This window comes from Lemur catta, chromosome 17, assembly GCF_020740605.2.
Source record: "Lemur catta isolate mLemCat1 chromosome 17, mLemCat1.pri, whole genome shotgun sequence".
NCBI classification, from domain to species: Eukaryota; Metazoa; Chordata; class Mammalia; order Primates; family Lemuridae; genus Lemur; species Lemur catta.
The window spans coordinates 15028629-15044856 of record NC_059144.1 but is presented as its reverse complement, the minus strand read 5'-3'; the positions used below and the strand labels follow the sequence as shown (position 1 = coordinate 15044856).

Below are 16228 nucleotides of genomic sequence, written 5' to 3'. Positions count from 1 at the left end.
CCTGAGTGGCCCTGAAGGATGGTTGCTCAGGTGTTAAGTTGTGCAGATGGTATATCTTTGGGAAAAGCAGAATAATTAAAAACAGTGAAAGGTTGCTCTGGGTAAGTTTTTTTCCCTGTAACATTCCCCAGTGGCAAGTTGGGTGGAATCTGTCATTTTCCTAACACTCATTGATGGTGGTGTCATTCTGAATAGCAATAGTTGGAACTGGAGCTCTGAGTTGAAAGGAAGGTCTGTCTCTTGCAAAGTAAAATAAAAATCTCAGGACCACTCTCCCCCCAAACTACTTATACAAAAGGGAAGGTCAAGCCTGGAGGCTGAATCCTGCAACACTCTCTTCCAAAAGAATAGCTGTTACTAACATTATGCATTAGCCGGATCATCTACAAGGACTGCCCCTACAGATCATTCATAAGGAAATTTTTTGCTTGCCTCCCATATTCAAGTACATGATTCCACACTAGTAATGCTGATTACAGGTTTATTTTCCCAGGTGCAGAACAGACACAAGATCAATCACTCTTCCACCTACCCAGGGACGTCTACACAATTGATTCTTCCTTTACTCCCTTTTTTGATATTTACCTTATCAAATGTAGATTTCCTGGGCCTCACAAGAACCATTTGCGTCACTACCCACCCTCCCTCCTTCTTTTTCTTTTTCCCCTTTTTCTTTCTGTATGCCCTCTCCCCTTAAATACTGAGCTCCCAAATCCCACTTGGGAAAAAATAGTCACAGATCCTCAAACTTTGGCTTAATAAACTTCCACTGACTGAGATCTTTGCCTCAGTCACTTATTTTTGGTTGTCACTCATGCCCAATCGGAGGGTACACATCCATGACTGTCCAGTTTGGTGTTGTAGGCTCTGGAATCCCACCGACCTGGATTTAAGTTCCCAAACCTATACTCTTAGTTATGTGACCTGGACGGTAGGTACTTCATCTCTCTGGCCTTCCGAAATGAGAATAATAATAGTATTTACTGTATAGGGTTGTTAGGAGTTTTAAATGAGTTAGTATTAGTAAAGCACTGAGAACGTGGTAGGCACTGCTTATCAATAATATATAAAAATAAGGATAACCTTACCGGCTTGATCTGAGAATTAAATGAGATAATAAATGAAGACAAGTACTTCATGGCAAGTGCTTAACCAATGTTAACTATTTTAATGTCTGCAAACTGACTCTAAGGGGAGGCTGTTAGGAAAGACGGTGGGGCAATTTGCACGTTGATAATCCCCAAGAAAAAAATGTTCAGGGGACCATTTGGGACCAGAGTTCAATTGTGAAGAACTTGCCTTATTAAGAACTGTCAGTTCTTATCAAGTCGGCGCTTCGCTACAAGACTCAGTATCTCCGTCTGAGCAATGGGGGCCAGGACCGAGGCAGAGCTGGGTTCCCAGCTTGGGGACCGAGTGTACCGGACAAATAGCGTCGCAAGAAGACTAAGTCGTTGACGCTTTCCTGCCTAAGATAAAATTGGGCGGGCAGGGGACTCCTTCGCTCAGCTCTTCCGGGTCCACGCCCCGTCGCACCACGTGACCCACGCCCAGTGCCACGTGATCAAGATCGCGGCTCCGCCCGGCTGCCGCCGCGCCGCGCGCCGCTTCCGGTAGGGGCGGAAAGCGGAAGTGTGGGAGGGCCTGCGGGGCGGGCTCAGGGAGGCCCGGGGGGAGGATGGAGATGTGAGCGGGTCTGGGCGGCTGCTGGCAGCGCCATGGAGACCGTGCAGCTGAGGAACCCGCCGCGCCGGTGAGGGGCCACTGGCTAAGACGAAGGGCATGGGGGCGGTGGGAGGGGAAGGCGGGAACCGGCTGAGGGGAGACACCTGTGCGTGAGCTCCTGCCGGGCAGGGAGCACCGGGGCTAGGCGAGCCAGCTGATGGGGCACCTGCTGAGTTGGGGTGGGGGGGCGTCTGGCGGGTGGGGGTCCGGTGAAGGGAGCCCCCGCTAAGGGGTATAAGCTTGGGGCTGGTTAGGGGGAGCCTCGCTGTGGGGGGACTGTGTTGAGGGACATGGGGACAAGTTAGGGAGAGTACCTGCTGAGGCCGGGGCCGCTTGGGGGAAGGCTATCCAAGAAGGGTCTCACGGAGGTAGGGGGAGTGCTGAAGCAGGATGAGAGCCTATTAGGGGTCTGTTTAAGGCAATGGATCTAGAACTGGAAAAGAGGAAGGCTGGGTAGACTTTGTAAGGGTCCTAAGTCCCACTTGAAGGGTGCAGTGGGGGGAAATGATCTGTTGAGCGGAAAAGCTTTGCGCCTAAGGCTAAAGGCAAGTGAGGAAAGGCTGAGGGTCTAGCAAGGGAGGGGTTCGTGGAGGACAGCATTTGGGAGGATGCTCTTGGTGGTGTCCCCACTGTAGGATGATGATGGCATTTTTTATTACTGATGTTCAGAGTGTCTTCCTAATTGTCTCCACATCCTCCTCAGCCCTTCAAAGCCCGACATTGGGAGATAGGTAAGGAAATAAGGATATTTTCAAGATGGGCAAACTGAGGTCCAGAAGAATTGAGACACATGTGTTTCTTTCTTTGCTCTGAGTCACTGTTCCTGGCCAGACTGTGCCCTTTTCAGGACTCTTGTTTTGTGAGTATCAGCTCCAGATCCTAGTAGTAGGTGGAATTGTTTTAGGTCAAGATCAGGGAAGTGGCTGATCCTAGAAATTCTGAACTCCTGGCTTGGTTGCAGTTGTATCATTGATTTCTCCGGTGGACATCTGGGCTTTATGTCTGTCTACCACATCTGGAGAAAAGGAGCGAGTAGAGACTGAGGGAGTCATGCTCCTCTGAGGTGCAGTGTAGTTAACTTCTTTGCACGGACAACATCTGACTTCCTGAAGCAGAATGAACACTAAAGTAGGAAGTGTTCGGTATGTGAGAGTGCGGGGCAACCAGAGGTGAAGGGAAGAGATTGACAGCCTGGACAGCACTCTTGGGGGTTGTTTGAGCTTGGGGGTGTTTGAAGTGCACAAACATTGCAGAAGGCAAATAGCTGGTTGGAATGGGCTTAAGATTCACCCTAGTGTAGGTGTGCTGAGACTGTAGTAGTAATGATTGTTACGCTCATGGGTGCCAGACACTGTTCGAAGTGCTTTCCATGTCCCCTGTTGAACCATATGAAATTGCTGATATTTGACAATTTTTGACCTATAAAACAGTAATTTCATATGGTTCAACTTAACTATTGACTCATTTGATGCTCACAACAATCCTATGAGATGGATACTCCTATATCCATATTTTACAGATGATGAAACAGGCATAGAGAGGCTAGTGATTTGCTGGAGGGATCCTATAGCTGGTAAGAGGCAGAGCTGGGATTTTCATATCCAGGCAGTCTGGTCCAAAGTCCATGCTCTTCATTGTCTCACTCTGATGCCTCTCTAGAAGTACCCCTGTTTTCACAGGTCTTCGTGTATGTTAGCAGATATTTGCTGTGGCACCATAGTGATCATAAGCAGTGACTCTGCTTATGTTTCTTTTTGAAATACATTTGTCCGTTCTTGGTTTTTTTTCTCTGAGGCCTTAGTTTAGTTGAAAGGAGGATTAGGAATCTGAGTTTTGTTTCTCCTTTTGCTTTGTGTTGTGTAACCTCAGGCAAAGGAGTAAACCTTGACATGTTCATTCTTGTACCTTCTGGATTTTAAAAAATGTACTAAAAGTGCAAGAAAAGAGCATTGCAGGACTGAGTTCTTGAGTGACGACTGACTGCTCTCCTCCTCTTTGTAACTAGTGGACTACCTAATTTGCAGCAGTTTAATTTTATTATCATTTGTATTATTTTTTTAGGACTGCCATAACAAAATATCATGGTGGTTTAAACACCAGAAATTTATTTTCTCATAGTCTTGGGGGTTAGAGGTCTGAAATCAAAGTGTTGGCAGGATTTTCTCTTTTGAGGCCTCTCTCCTTGGCTTATAGGTCACTGTCTTCTTCCTGTGTCTTCGTGTTCTTCCCTCTGAACCTGTCTGTGTTCTAATCTCTCCTTCTTGTAAGTACACTAGTCATATTGGATAAGGGTTCACCTGAATGACCTTATTTTACTGTGATTACTTCTTTAAAGGCCCTGTTCTCCAAATACAGTCACAGTCTGAGGTACTGGGAGTTAGGACTTCAACGTATGCGTTGGGGTGGGGAAGGAACAATTAATGTTACTATCGTTAAAAAAATTTCATCAATTTATCTTATATATTTGTTGTAACCCATCGAATTCTGTGTAGAAAGAGGGATCGTCATACAAAGATAAAATGAACTTTATGGGAGTTCTGTGATGGGAGAAAGAGGTTTGAGTATTAGCTCAACCTGTGAGTGAGTACTTGAGAAACACCATTATTTGTGTTAGGAAAGATACAGGTGTCTTTCCAGAGAATCAGATTGTATGTGTTTCCAACAACCCCAGTGCAGGAAATGCTCTTTGTGTTCATGAGTTTGACATTTGCGTGTGACTAAGTGAATGATCATGGATTGATGTCTTACATAGGAGTTAATTATTTTAAAAGTGAGTTGTCATTAGATAATGATGTGGTGGAAGGAGGTGTGGAGTGCAGTCCTGGGATGCTGGCCATATGTGTGGCCGTCTGACTTAGGAGTAGAGCATCCACCAGTATTTGATGGAGGCTGTATTGTCCAGGCCTGTTCGTTTATGAGCAAGTGCTGAAACTGCCTACGACCTGGGGAAGTCCCAGATGGAAGAGCGGCTTTATCGAAGTCAGGCTGTTTTGGTAATAGTGTTTATTCCGTCAAGAGTCATGGTATAAAATATCATTATGAGTCACTTATTAAAAGATTTTTTCATAAAAATCTTAATTGTTGATAACTCAGTAATACTTTTTAGGTGAAATCCTGTTTTGTTTTGATAACTAAGATTGCTAATGAAGTTTATGATTCCCATCATTACATTTGCTAATATTTAGCAAATATTTTTTGATTGCCTCTTGGTTGTAAGGCACCAGAGATACAAAGACCCCTGAAGTTCAAGTTGTTTTAAATAACCCCAGATCAAAAACAAACAAAAAGCCACTTAGATTGTTTTAAAGAAGTATCTGAATAGTCATATAAAGTTTGTCTGTCAAAGTATTATCAGAGGCTTGCAGCTGTCTCATGGCAGTGGCAGTTTCCTTTGTTATGCTGTGGTCTCTGTAGTAGTTGAAATAGTGAATTTTGCTTTTTATAAACCACGAAGAGTCAACACTTCAAAGAAACACATTTGATCTTTCTTTATGTAAGCTGTTTATAAAACTTTAATTACACTTGAGAAATGAGATATTGTTCATTGTTTATACAGCTATAATTCAGGGCCTTACAAAAAAACTCTGGCATGTGAGATGTTCATTCTGACTTATGAGTTCATAGAAATTTCATTTCTAAAGTTTAAGATGAGTTTCACTTCATCCTTTTTTGTTTTGAAGGTGGGAGTTTTTATGATGTCATTGGAATTTAATTTTTAGGACTTTTTGATTTTTCAAAGGTCACTGTAGTCGTTTTGTTGATAGTCAAGTTAAGGCAGTTATTGACTTGGAACAGTTCTCCATTTCTCTAGTAAGTACATAGTCCTTGATATTTATAAACTTCTGTAAAATTATCCTTTTGAGATCAGAGTTTATTGGTAAATACACACTTGGTGTAGTCAGGGTTTTTTTGTCTTCTGCTATTGCTGTTTTCTTTAGGAGGGTATACGTTTCTATGTGTGTGTGTATTTTGATTCACATCTTTTCTTACAATAATTGATATTGTGTAGCTACTTTAAATCTTTTTCTTTATAAAGAAATCCCCAGTGTGACTACTTCCATATTTCACCATTTCCTGAGCTCTCTATTCTTCATTGCCTTTTGTAGTTTCAGGAAGCCATTGTGTAGACGATGCACACGTACACACACACAGATATTCCTTACCAAGCTCCTTCTTTAAGCTCAATAATTTTCAGAAGTTCGAAAGTTTTAAAAAATATTGTTAATTTGTAACCTCCTATGTTTGTTATGATTGTCTAACATAGAGAAATCTGAACTACCTGGAAGTTTTGAGCAGCCATGTACCTTTGATTTGGGGGACTAGTCAAAGGTACATGGCTGCTTGTGGGAGGATCTTTGTGAGACTATTTGAAACTCCCAGCTGCCTGGTTATTTTTCACTTTTGAACATGTCTAAATGTACACTTTCCATTTTCTGTTTCTGTGATACCTATAGAATTTACGTGTTTTGACAAAATTAACCAAAAACTTGCTAATGGGAGACCAAAGGTCTCCTATGTCTTCCTTGGCCTCCAGTTCATAGTTATATTTCGATTCATGGTTAACCTTACATTAAACATCTTTTCTGAAGAGATAGTTGTGTCATTTTAATTCGTGGACTCTCAAGATTTAAATGGATTTTAGGGTCTAGGTGTGGTGACTCATACCTGTAATACCAGCACTTTGCAGTCAAATGCTCTACACTGACCTATACTCCCAATACCAGCACTTTGGAAGGCTGAGGCAGAAGGATCACTTGAGGCCAGGAGTTCCAGAAGCAGCCTCGGCAACATAGCGAGACGCTGTCTTTAAAAAGAAAAGAAGAAAAATTAGCCAGGCATGGTGGTGCTCCCCTGTAGTCCCAGCTACTTGGGAAGCTGAGGCAGAAGGATCACTTGAGCCCAGAGGTTCAAGGTTACAGTGAGCTATGATTGGGCCACTGGACTTCAGCTTAGGCAGCAGAGTGAAACCCTGTCTCTTAAAAACAACAAAAACAAAAACAAAGCAGTGGATTATAAAGGACATATCTCTTGCTTGAATCCATTCTGCAGCATTTCAGCCACATGACAATTCATTTTCTGTTTAAATTTTCCAGCAGTGAGGAACTAGGGACCTCTTAAGGCAATCTAAACCGTTGTAGGACAAGTTTTATTGTTAGAAAATTCTTACCTGTGTTGAACTGAAGTCTGACTCTTGGCATCTCTCCATCTTCTGGTCCTGATTTTGCTTATCAGGGTGACCGAGAACAAGTGTTATCCTTCCATAGAACAGTACTTCAGTGTCCCTTAAAAGTATCTTAGTTTGCCTTGCTGTTATTTACTAGTAAAGACTTTGTAGAGAAATTCTGAGGACGCTAATTGTAAAAATAAATTATGTATTTTATGTTCTAGTTACTAGCAAGTAAAATGTATTTGGTGTTCATATTTGTTCATTCACAGGCAGCTGAAAAAGTTGGATGAAGATAGTTTAACCAAACAACCAGAAGAAGTGTTTGATGTCTTAGAGAAACTTGGAGAAGGGTAAGTATAAAGAAAATAAAGGTCTCAGTCTTTTTCCTGCGCCAGCACCAGAAGCATGTGAACCTTTCTCATGGCAGTAATTCCCAAACCTGAGAAGAGAGAGGAATGTTGCTTATCAGCCTGGCTCCCAGTGTGGTGGGAGGTAAATTTACAGCTTGAAATGCCCTCCCCCACTTCACCCCAGTCACTATTTTAGACAGATTTAGTGATTCCTGATCTTCCTAACACCAAGGACATCTGTTGTTTTCTCTTTTGTAGAATGTGTGGTTTGCGTGATTTTATCTTTTTAAAGGATAGCACTAATTAGATTATAATTCAATAAAATTTTGAAGATTTGCTGCTCATAACTTCTGATTGGTATGCTATAACTTTTGTTTCAATAAAAAACAATGGAATTCAGCATTGTAGTTTTTGCAGCTTTGTGAAATACTGTAAATAAATCAAGGACTGTCACCACCTTTACAGCTTCCCAGGAGATCTGGGAGCCAGTCGACTTCTTGAAACAGAGAATTGTGAATGAGTTTATAAAACACTGAGGAAATGATGTTTAGTAATAGGCAGTGCCTCTTTTTGACTTTTGTGATACAATAAAGTTTACATCATAATTTTTTATACTTTTATACATCCTTTTAATTTAATCCTGTGATTTATTTCTTGTGTAAAAACCAGGGCATTATAGTATTAGGGGCATACTTAAGTTTTTGTTAATTTTTGAATAGGTAATAAAATCATATGACTTCAAATTCAAAATCTATAAAAATGTGTGTAATAAAAAGATCTGCCCTCTACCTGTGTCTCTCAGCCACCCAGAGGCAACCAGTATAGCACCTTCTTGTGTATCTTTCAGAGATAGGTTATGCATATATGAGCAGATACGTGTGTGTGTGTGTTTTTAATCTCTTAGGGGGACTTCTGGATGGAGAGAAGACCTGACATAAAACTTTTAAAAACATTTACTATCTCATGACTGCTCTTTAAAACTCATCTCTTGTATATCATTAGATTATTTTTTGGGTTTAGTGTTTTTTATGCCTAGCATAGATCCACAATAATGTCAGACCCAATCCTGATTACATAGAATAGTTTCTTGTAGTTTACCACCTCGTAAAAAACATTAGTCATCGTCTTTTTGTAAGTTGGAAAAATACTCTTTGGAATCCAGCAAGAGATCAAGCAGAGAAGAAAAGCAAAAAATGACACCAACTGTGCTGCCAAAAGACAAGTCCAAGATGAATCTGAAGACTGCCAGTTGACCGGCATCATTAAAGGTATGGGTAAATGACAGTCCCTCTATATCTCTTGCCAGCCATTTTCAGCTTGACATCCTTGCTGTTTTCCTCAAGGCAGTGAGTCCATGGCCCTTAATCTAACAGTGCTTATAGGTTGTACTCAGAATAAGAATGAAGACTAGTAGGCATAATTGACTATGTAACTAATTTGTTTCTTTTTAAGAAAAGCATTTTATAGTAGTGGGAACATAGACTTTATAGGTAACAGTGGTTCACTCCTGTAATCCTTTGGGAGGCTGAGGTTGGAGAATCGCTTGAAGCCAGAAATTTAAGACCAGCCTGAGCAACATAGCGAGACCTTGTCTCTACAAAAAATTAAAAAAAAAATTTAGCCAGGCGTGGTGGCACACACCTGTAGTCCAAGCTACTCCGGAGGCTGAGGGAGTGGGATGGCTTGAGCCCAGGAGTTTGAGGTTGCTGTGAGCTATGATGATGCCACTGTACTCCAGCCTGTGCAACAGAGAGAGACCCTGTTTGAAAATAAAATTCCTTGATTTCTTGTTTATTGGTCATAATAAACAAGTGAACTTGAACAAATTGCTTAATATTTTAGAAGCTCACAGTCCTCATCTATAAAGTGGGAATAACAATAGTATCTACTTCATAGAGTTGTGACAAGTATTACTACATGAGATAATAGGGGTAGAGTGCAAAGTACAATGTTTGTCACACAGTGAGTGCTCAGTAAGTGGCAACTATTATTTCATTTTTAAGTATATCAACTGAAGCATTTTTCAGACCTCAGCATGTCAAATCAAAGTTAAATCTTAAGTCTTAAAGTATATTTAGGTGTTCTTACAGATAGCTCTGTTTGGGTTGATTTGGTTTGGGGATTGTTAAAACTATAGACAGAATATATCAGGAATATAATGTAAGGAAAAACTAAGCTAATTATGATTTTTTGAATTATGTTTTAGATGTGTGGATGTCTTCAGCAAGCAACATGGAAATTTCCCTTTAAAGATATCACCATGGAGAAAACAAATAAAGCTTCAGCTCTTTCTTCCCATGCTGTCACCATGGTGCTCTTTTAAATGATACCACAGTTGCTTGGATTTTTGTCATCTTGACTGAATGAAATTAAGCAAACTTCATTTAACTAGCAAAATCCTGAAGGAAGACCTTAACTGAACTTCTTTCCAAACACATTCTGCTATGTCATCCTTAAATTGCTCTGGAGAATGAATGGATTGTGAACTCTCACTGACTTGTGTCTTGTGAAATGAGCTATGGCTCACAGACTGTATTGAATGCCGCAGTTGTTCTGTGTTTCGAGGAAATCGTATGGATCTGTGGCAGAGTAGAGCCAAAGCTCCAGACCAAGTTGAGTGGAGAGCACTTGGAAAGTGTTTTGATTTGGAGCCTAGCACCTTTTTCTATTACACTTAAAAAGTTTTACACATTGACTCATTTAAGTTTCTGTCACAGAATGATAACAAAAGCATTCTGCCCATGGTTTCACAGCTAGTGAGTGCTATTAAGACTTGTACCTGGTTAGTTTGGCTTCAGATACTGTGTTATTAGCATTTGTCTACATTGAGCCTTGCCTTGTATGGCTTATATGAAACACTTCTTCATTCTCTTTGCTCTCCACCAGTTGTAATGCATTGAGTCATTTCATTTTTGTCGTAAGGATTCAGGTTTTAAGGAACTTGCCTTTGAGGGAGTGATTGCTAAAGTCTTCTAAGTCCTCTCAGATTACTGTAAATGCGGTGTGTGGAATCATGAATCTTAATTGTTCATATGAGCTGTCAGAATTTTCTTTGCAATCAAGGGAACGTAGAGTGTTCTAGTCAAGACTACTGAGTGAGTGCATGCAGAGAGACCTCTCCTTTCCATTTCTAATACATAAGAATAATGAATGAAAATCAGTTTTTAAAAAATATACGAATATATATATGGACAAGGAATAGAAAAGAAAAAGCTATACTAATAAGAGGGGGGTAAAGTATACCCTATCTTTGTCAGGAAAATGCATTTGGGTTTCCTACATGGAGTTGTGGGCTGGGACTAAGCTCCCCATTTATGAACTAAAGCTGAAATAAATTTGCCTGACCAGCACTAGAGAGTATCATTTTCTTGCAGTTGTGAAAAAGTAGAGGTACTGGTCTGATAATAGGAACTGAGCCCAGACTGTATTCAAGTATGGTATCTTGAAGGCCAAAAGCCCAATCTCCCAGTATAAGACCTGGTTTAAGTTGTACAGTCTATATGAGTGGACTGAGGGAACCATGAAACCATCTGACAGTGATTGTGTAGAAGAACATCATTCAAGGTAAAATGAAATCCATGCAAGGAAATCCACTGCCATGAGGTGATCAGCAGAATGAGAGAATTCACACTCAAGGAAATAGAAATAATGGTGCAATCTAAAAAGGGATTGAGTATATTTATGATTTTCAGAGAGAGAAAAGGAAGGAATAAAATTCTTAAAAGAAGAGTACCAGATTATTAACATGAACAGTTAGCCCAGAGGAAAATAAAAAGTTGGGAATCTCAAGAATGAAAATTACAATAATTGAAGTTTTATAATACAAGCCCAATAAATTGGATGTACAGCAACATAGACAAACTGAAAAGAGAATTTGCGAATAGAAAGAAGTGAGACTGATTACAAAATGCAGAACAGAGAAATACAGTGTTGGAAACTAGGAAAACAACATGGATTTAGGAGGTCCAATATACATCTACTAGGAATTCCAGAAGAAGATATTAGGAGAGATAAAGAGAAGAAATAAAGAATGCTGAGAATTTTGTACACTTGAAGAACTACGTGAGCCTTCAGATTGAAGAAGTTTATGAAGTGCCAAATAAATCAACTCCAAATTATGCTAACATTGTAGAATGTTAAGGATAAAGAGGAAATCGTAAATGTATGGGGAGGTTACCTATGAAAAATGATAATTTGATGAAGGCAGACTTCTCAGCAACAATAGATACTGGAGAACTGCACTGAAAGTACTGAGGGACTGCTGTTGTCAGAGAATTCTATATTCAGCAAAACTGTCATTTCAGAGGAAAGGTGAAATAAAGGCATTTTCAGACATATGGGACCTGGTGTGTCTGGAATGCCTTTGGATCTAAGTAGTAATACCCAATTAACAGTGATTAACCAATAAAGGCATTTAATATCTAAATAAATCTGGGGATAAGAGATTACAGGATTAGTTAATTGGCTTGATAGTATGGTTTGGCATTTGGATAATTCTGTTTCAAGATGGCTGCATTAGTTTCAAGCATGATCCCTCACATTATAGTAACCAAGGCAGGAAGGGAAGTAGCCGCCTTGTGTGCCGGTCTCTTACCAGGGAAGAGCAGCTTTCCCAGAAATTCTTTTGCAGAATTCATTGGCCCCTCAGATTTCATTGGCCAGAACCCTGTCATATGCTTGCTACTAGTTCCATCACTGGTAGAAAGGAGTAGGACTCCTAAGACTGGCTTGGACTAATATGATGTATCCTCTGGGCCCAAGCACTTCACCACCTTATTTTAGCAAAGAAGAAGGGGCAGTGTTTGAGTCATCCACACAGGGTCAACAGTTGACTCTTTTCTGGCAAAAACATTTAATGCCATATTTAAGGATCATACTAGTTTTACAAATATAAGAGTTTCTGATAGAATGGAAATTTTTTATGTGTTCTGCATAGACTTAAAAAAAGTTTTATGTTTAAAATGATCCTTGAGCATCTATTTGGCAGCTAGAGTTTTCTACTATTTTGACAGGTGGCACTGTTACTGTGATTTTTTTTTCACCAAGACACTATGAAGATACAGGTGTGTTTTGGAAATATGAAAGACAGTTTACTCGGTATTGTTTCACTGACAGCTGCCCAGGATTTTAATGATAATGTAATCTGTGTAAGGTGATGATATCTCATGTGACCAAAACAACTATCCTGTAAGGTAGTTTGTGTTATTGTCATTTTATAGTTGAGAAAATTGAGGCACAGCAAAGTTACACCATGTCTATAAGTGATAGCTAATATTGTAGCGGTGGTAGGACTCAAATTCTAGGTCTTTACGTTCCAGATTTGTGCTCTTACAGCCCCCAAATTGAATGAATACATAAACTTTATTTCATATTAAGCTCTTAAGGCAAGATGGAGTAGAAGGCAAGAAGAATTTCTATGTGCTGTGTTCACGTGATACTAGCATTAAAGGTTTAGATTTTAATTAGTTTGCATAATATTTTAAGCATTACTACAAGTAAGAGGAACAAGGACAGAAAGATCTTGTGGTACCAGAGTGAATGCAAGAAAACAAAGACCTTCACTTCCTTGTTGTACCCCAGTATAGATGTGGAGAGAAAACAAGCTTTGTTTTCAGAAAAACGTCTAGGTTCTGTCCTGGACTGACCACTTATCACTTATGTGGCCTTAGGCAAATTAGGTAACTTCTCTGAACTTCTTTATATTTACCTGTAAAATAGGGATAATTACCTCTTCCTCATTTTTTTGTGAGAATGAATTGAGATTTCTAGTAGACAGCAGGCATACAGCGCATGGTAGCTACTATGTTACTATGTCATAATAAGACATTCATTAAAGTTTAGATGTGAAGCTTTTAAAATGCCATTTTGTGATGGTTCTCTTGACAGTTTTTTCCCCCCTAAGGACTTAGTTTTGCAAGTGTAGCTACATACTTATAGTATTAATATTATATATTATAATATATCATTAGGCACCTAGAGATATAAATTAGAACTGTGAGTTGCTTGTGTTTTGCCCCTTCTTATCTCTTGGCTTGCTTTGACTTTATAAATGTTCTCCTTCCTCCAATTATAGGTCCTATGGCAGTGTATACAAAGCTATTCATAAAGAGACTGGTCAGATTGTTGCTATTAAGCAAGTTCCTGTGGAATCAGACCTGCAGGAGATAATCAAAGAAATCTCTATAATGCAGCAATGTGACAGGTAAAGTCATGTGGGCTTCCTTTGGAGACAATGTGGTTTTGAATTTGCTGTGATTATTTAGAGTTTGACACCTAGGGATGTATTTACTTAGATATTTTGCAGAAGGAAGAGTTTAATGGAATCACTATGCATGTTCTTTTCAGAAAAAAATATGAAAAAGTTTGTATGTTTTTGTAGCTAAACTTTTATAGTTTCTATTTCTGCATATTTTTTTCTTTTTCTTTTTTTCAGTAAGCCCTTTTAGAAACTAGGAAGAAGAGACAGAAGGTGGTGCTTGCTTTTTTTTTTTTTGATAATGATCTCTTTTATTTCCTATTGAGAAAACATCTCGGCAGAGATAGCTAAGGAGAGAAAATTCACATGCTTTTTTATCGCTAGAAACCTTAGGGTATTAGATAGGTCTATAAAAAGAGAATATTTATTTATGTATTATTATTTTTTTCCTTCACATTAAAAAAGATTATTCAAGCTAAAAGTAGTTAAGTATTTTATTTTTGAGGAACTAAGATTTGTCAAATGCTGTAAGCAGGAAGTCAGGCCAAAAGGCAACCGCAGAAAAGCACGTGGTTTGCTCTGAAATTCTGTGACAACATGGGCTGGTCACAGTGATACAGCAGGCTTCCCCAGCACTATTTAGATTTGAGAGAAATGCAAAGTTAGGGGCAATACCAGCTCTAGGTAGTTGGAAGCAGTGTGAAAAATTCTTGCCTTTGAGGCTGCATTTTTGGTGAGCAGATCAACGTAGTCAGCAGATCAACGTAGTACCTCCTATGAATGAGACTTCAACATTGGGGCAGGTGGGGCAAACTAGCAGGAAATTTGTCCAGGAGCCCTTAAGTCTCATAGACTTGTAAATGCAGCCATTTCTCTTCTCTCTCCCTCTCTCCCTTCCCCTCTTTTCTTTCTACTTTTATGGTTACTATCTACTAGGTAAAACTCCCATTTCTCTTGATTGGAATTGATCAGGTTAAGGTGACAGTTCCTCTGTAAGATACGTTACAGAAGTTCTTTCTAGTTGGCAAATTCGGACGTAGTCGCTTTTGATAGACTATGCAGGAGCTCTGTCCAAACAGGGTATGGAAATGTCTCTAAGCAAAGAGATATTTTGAAGAGCCTACTCTGTGCAAAACATTCTAGGAGTATAGCTAAATACAGAGTTCTTATGTGTTGGAAGTTTATGGACTAACTGGACAGGTTAGGCATATATATGTACAGGAAAATCTAGGCGACAATGCAAGACTACATAGAACGTATTCGTACGTTAGATACACAGTAGTTATTGCCTGTAATATTTAACTCCTGTAAACACTGTACTACAGGATTTTAGGGAAGGGAGAGCAAACGTAGTGATCTTTACCTTAGAGACTTAGTCATCCATTTCTCGGTTAATTTTCATTTCGTGTGTGTGTTTCTTCTTCTCTTGTCTTTGGCATTTTTCCCAAGAAAGAAGGGGTGTTTGAAATTCTGAGAGTTAATGAAGATGATTTGGTTTTAGCATCTTCAGTTGTTATGTGATTTTATTTGGCCCTGATAACTATCTAGCCAGATAAAGCTGGTAGCTCTTTAAGGGCAGGCAGATTATTTCATTTTAATGGGATGTTTGATTTTTTTCTGAAATTTCATGTTGGGTATCTCTCCTCAAGCTTGAGACCTAAAATTCCAGGTCTGATCCTGACCATTTTTTCTTCATAATAGATTATAGGTGTGTGTGTGTTTTCTACAAACTACATATGACTTCTCAGAAAAATGCAAATAAAAAGAAAAAAAATCGCTTTTCCCTTTGGAGAAATCATCATTGTTAAATATTGCTTGACATACATATTCTTCCTTATCTCTTTTTGGAGTTTTACTGTGCTTACTATTTTGTAGCCCCATACCCCTTTCTTTTGTAAACAAGGTATCTTCTCATGTTATCAAATATACCTTTATAACATTTTTCGTGGGTTCATGATATTCCATTATATGGCTATGTCTTTATCTCTTGAATAAACTTCCTAATGTTGGATGGACATTTAGATGGTATCTAAATTTTGACTTTTATCAACAGTACTATGATGGTAACTGTTTCTTTTTGAACATTTATAATTCTTTGCTGAGGATAAATTGTAGACTTAGAAATGCAGGTTAAAGGACCCACCTATTTTTTACACTTTTGTTATTTATTACCCTCCAGAAAAGCTACACCATTGTAAATTCTTATCAAGAGGTTGCCCATTTTTACCTTAACAATGAATAATTGATCTTTTGAGATGAGGAATTAATTTTCATATATTTAATAGCATGAATAGAGATGTTTTAAGGCCATTTCTATTAATTTATATTGCCTCTCTCTCTAGCCCACATGTAGTAAAATATTATGGCAGTTATTTTAAGAACACAGACTTGTGGATCGTTATGGAGTACTGTGGGGCTGGTTCTGTGTCTGATATCATTCGATTACGAAATAAAACGGTAAGTTTACCTTCTTGAACAATGCCATCTTCTTTTCTCTGGACTCTTATTCATGTGCATTTTTCCTAGTACCGTATGTACAGAGATGCCTGGCAGATTTCCTCTGCCAAGGTTTAGACCTCATGATTCTTTCTCCTCTAAAGAGGGCTAGATTATGTTGGGTATTGTAGGCCATGGGAACGAGTTCGGATTTTATTCTAAGGATGATAGGAAACCATTGCTGGGTTGTAAGCAAGTGTATGAACCATCTGATGAATGTTTTAAAAAGGAAACTCTGGCTTCTGTGTAGATTGTGGGTGGATAAGAGTAGAAGCAGGGGAAATCTTAGCTCTT

At 39.2% G+C, this 16228-nt stretch overlaps 1 protein-coding gene across 2 annotated transcripts in view; it reads left to right on the top strand.

Moving 5' to 3' along the window:
* The first annotated feature begins 1627 nt into the window (after nucleotides 1-1627).
* STK4 (serine/threonine kinase 4) overlaps nucleotides 1628-16228 on the top strand; it is an 82820-nt gene continuing 68219 nt past the window's right edge. For both annotated transcript variants that reach the window (XM_045529148.1, XM_045529149.1), the window contains exons 1-4: nucleotides 1628-1753; nucleotides 7162-7242; nucleotides 13316-13444; nucleotides 15781-15895. In XM_045529148.1, coding sequence (XP_045385104.1) covers nucleotides 1719-1753; nucleotides 7162-7242; nucleotides 13316-13444; nucleotides 15781-15895 — 360 coding nt within the window. In that variant the 5' untranslated portion in view covers nucleotides 1628-1718. The remainder of the gene's footprint in view (nucleotides 1754-7161; nucleotides 7243-13315; nucleotides 13445-15780; nucleotides 15896-16228) is intronic.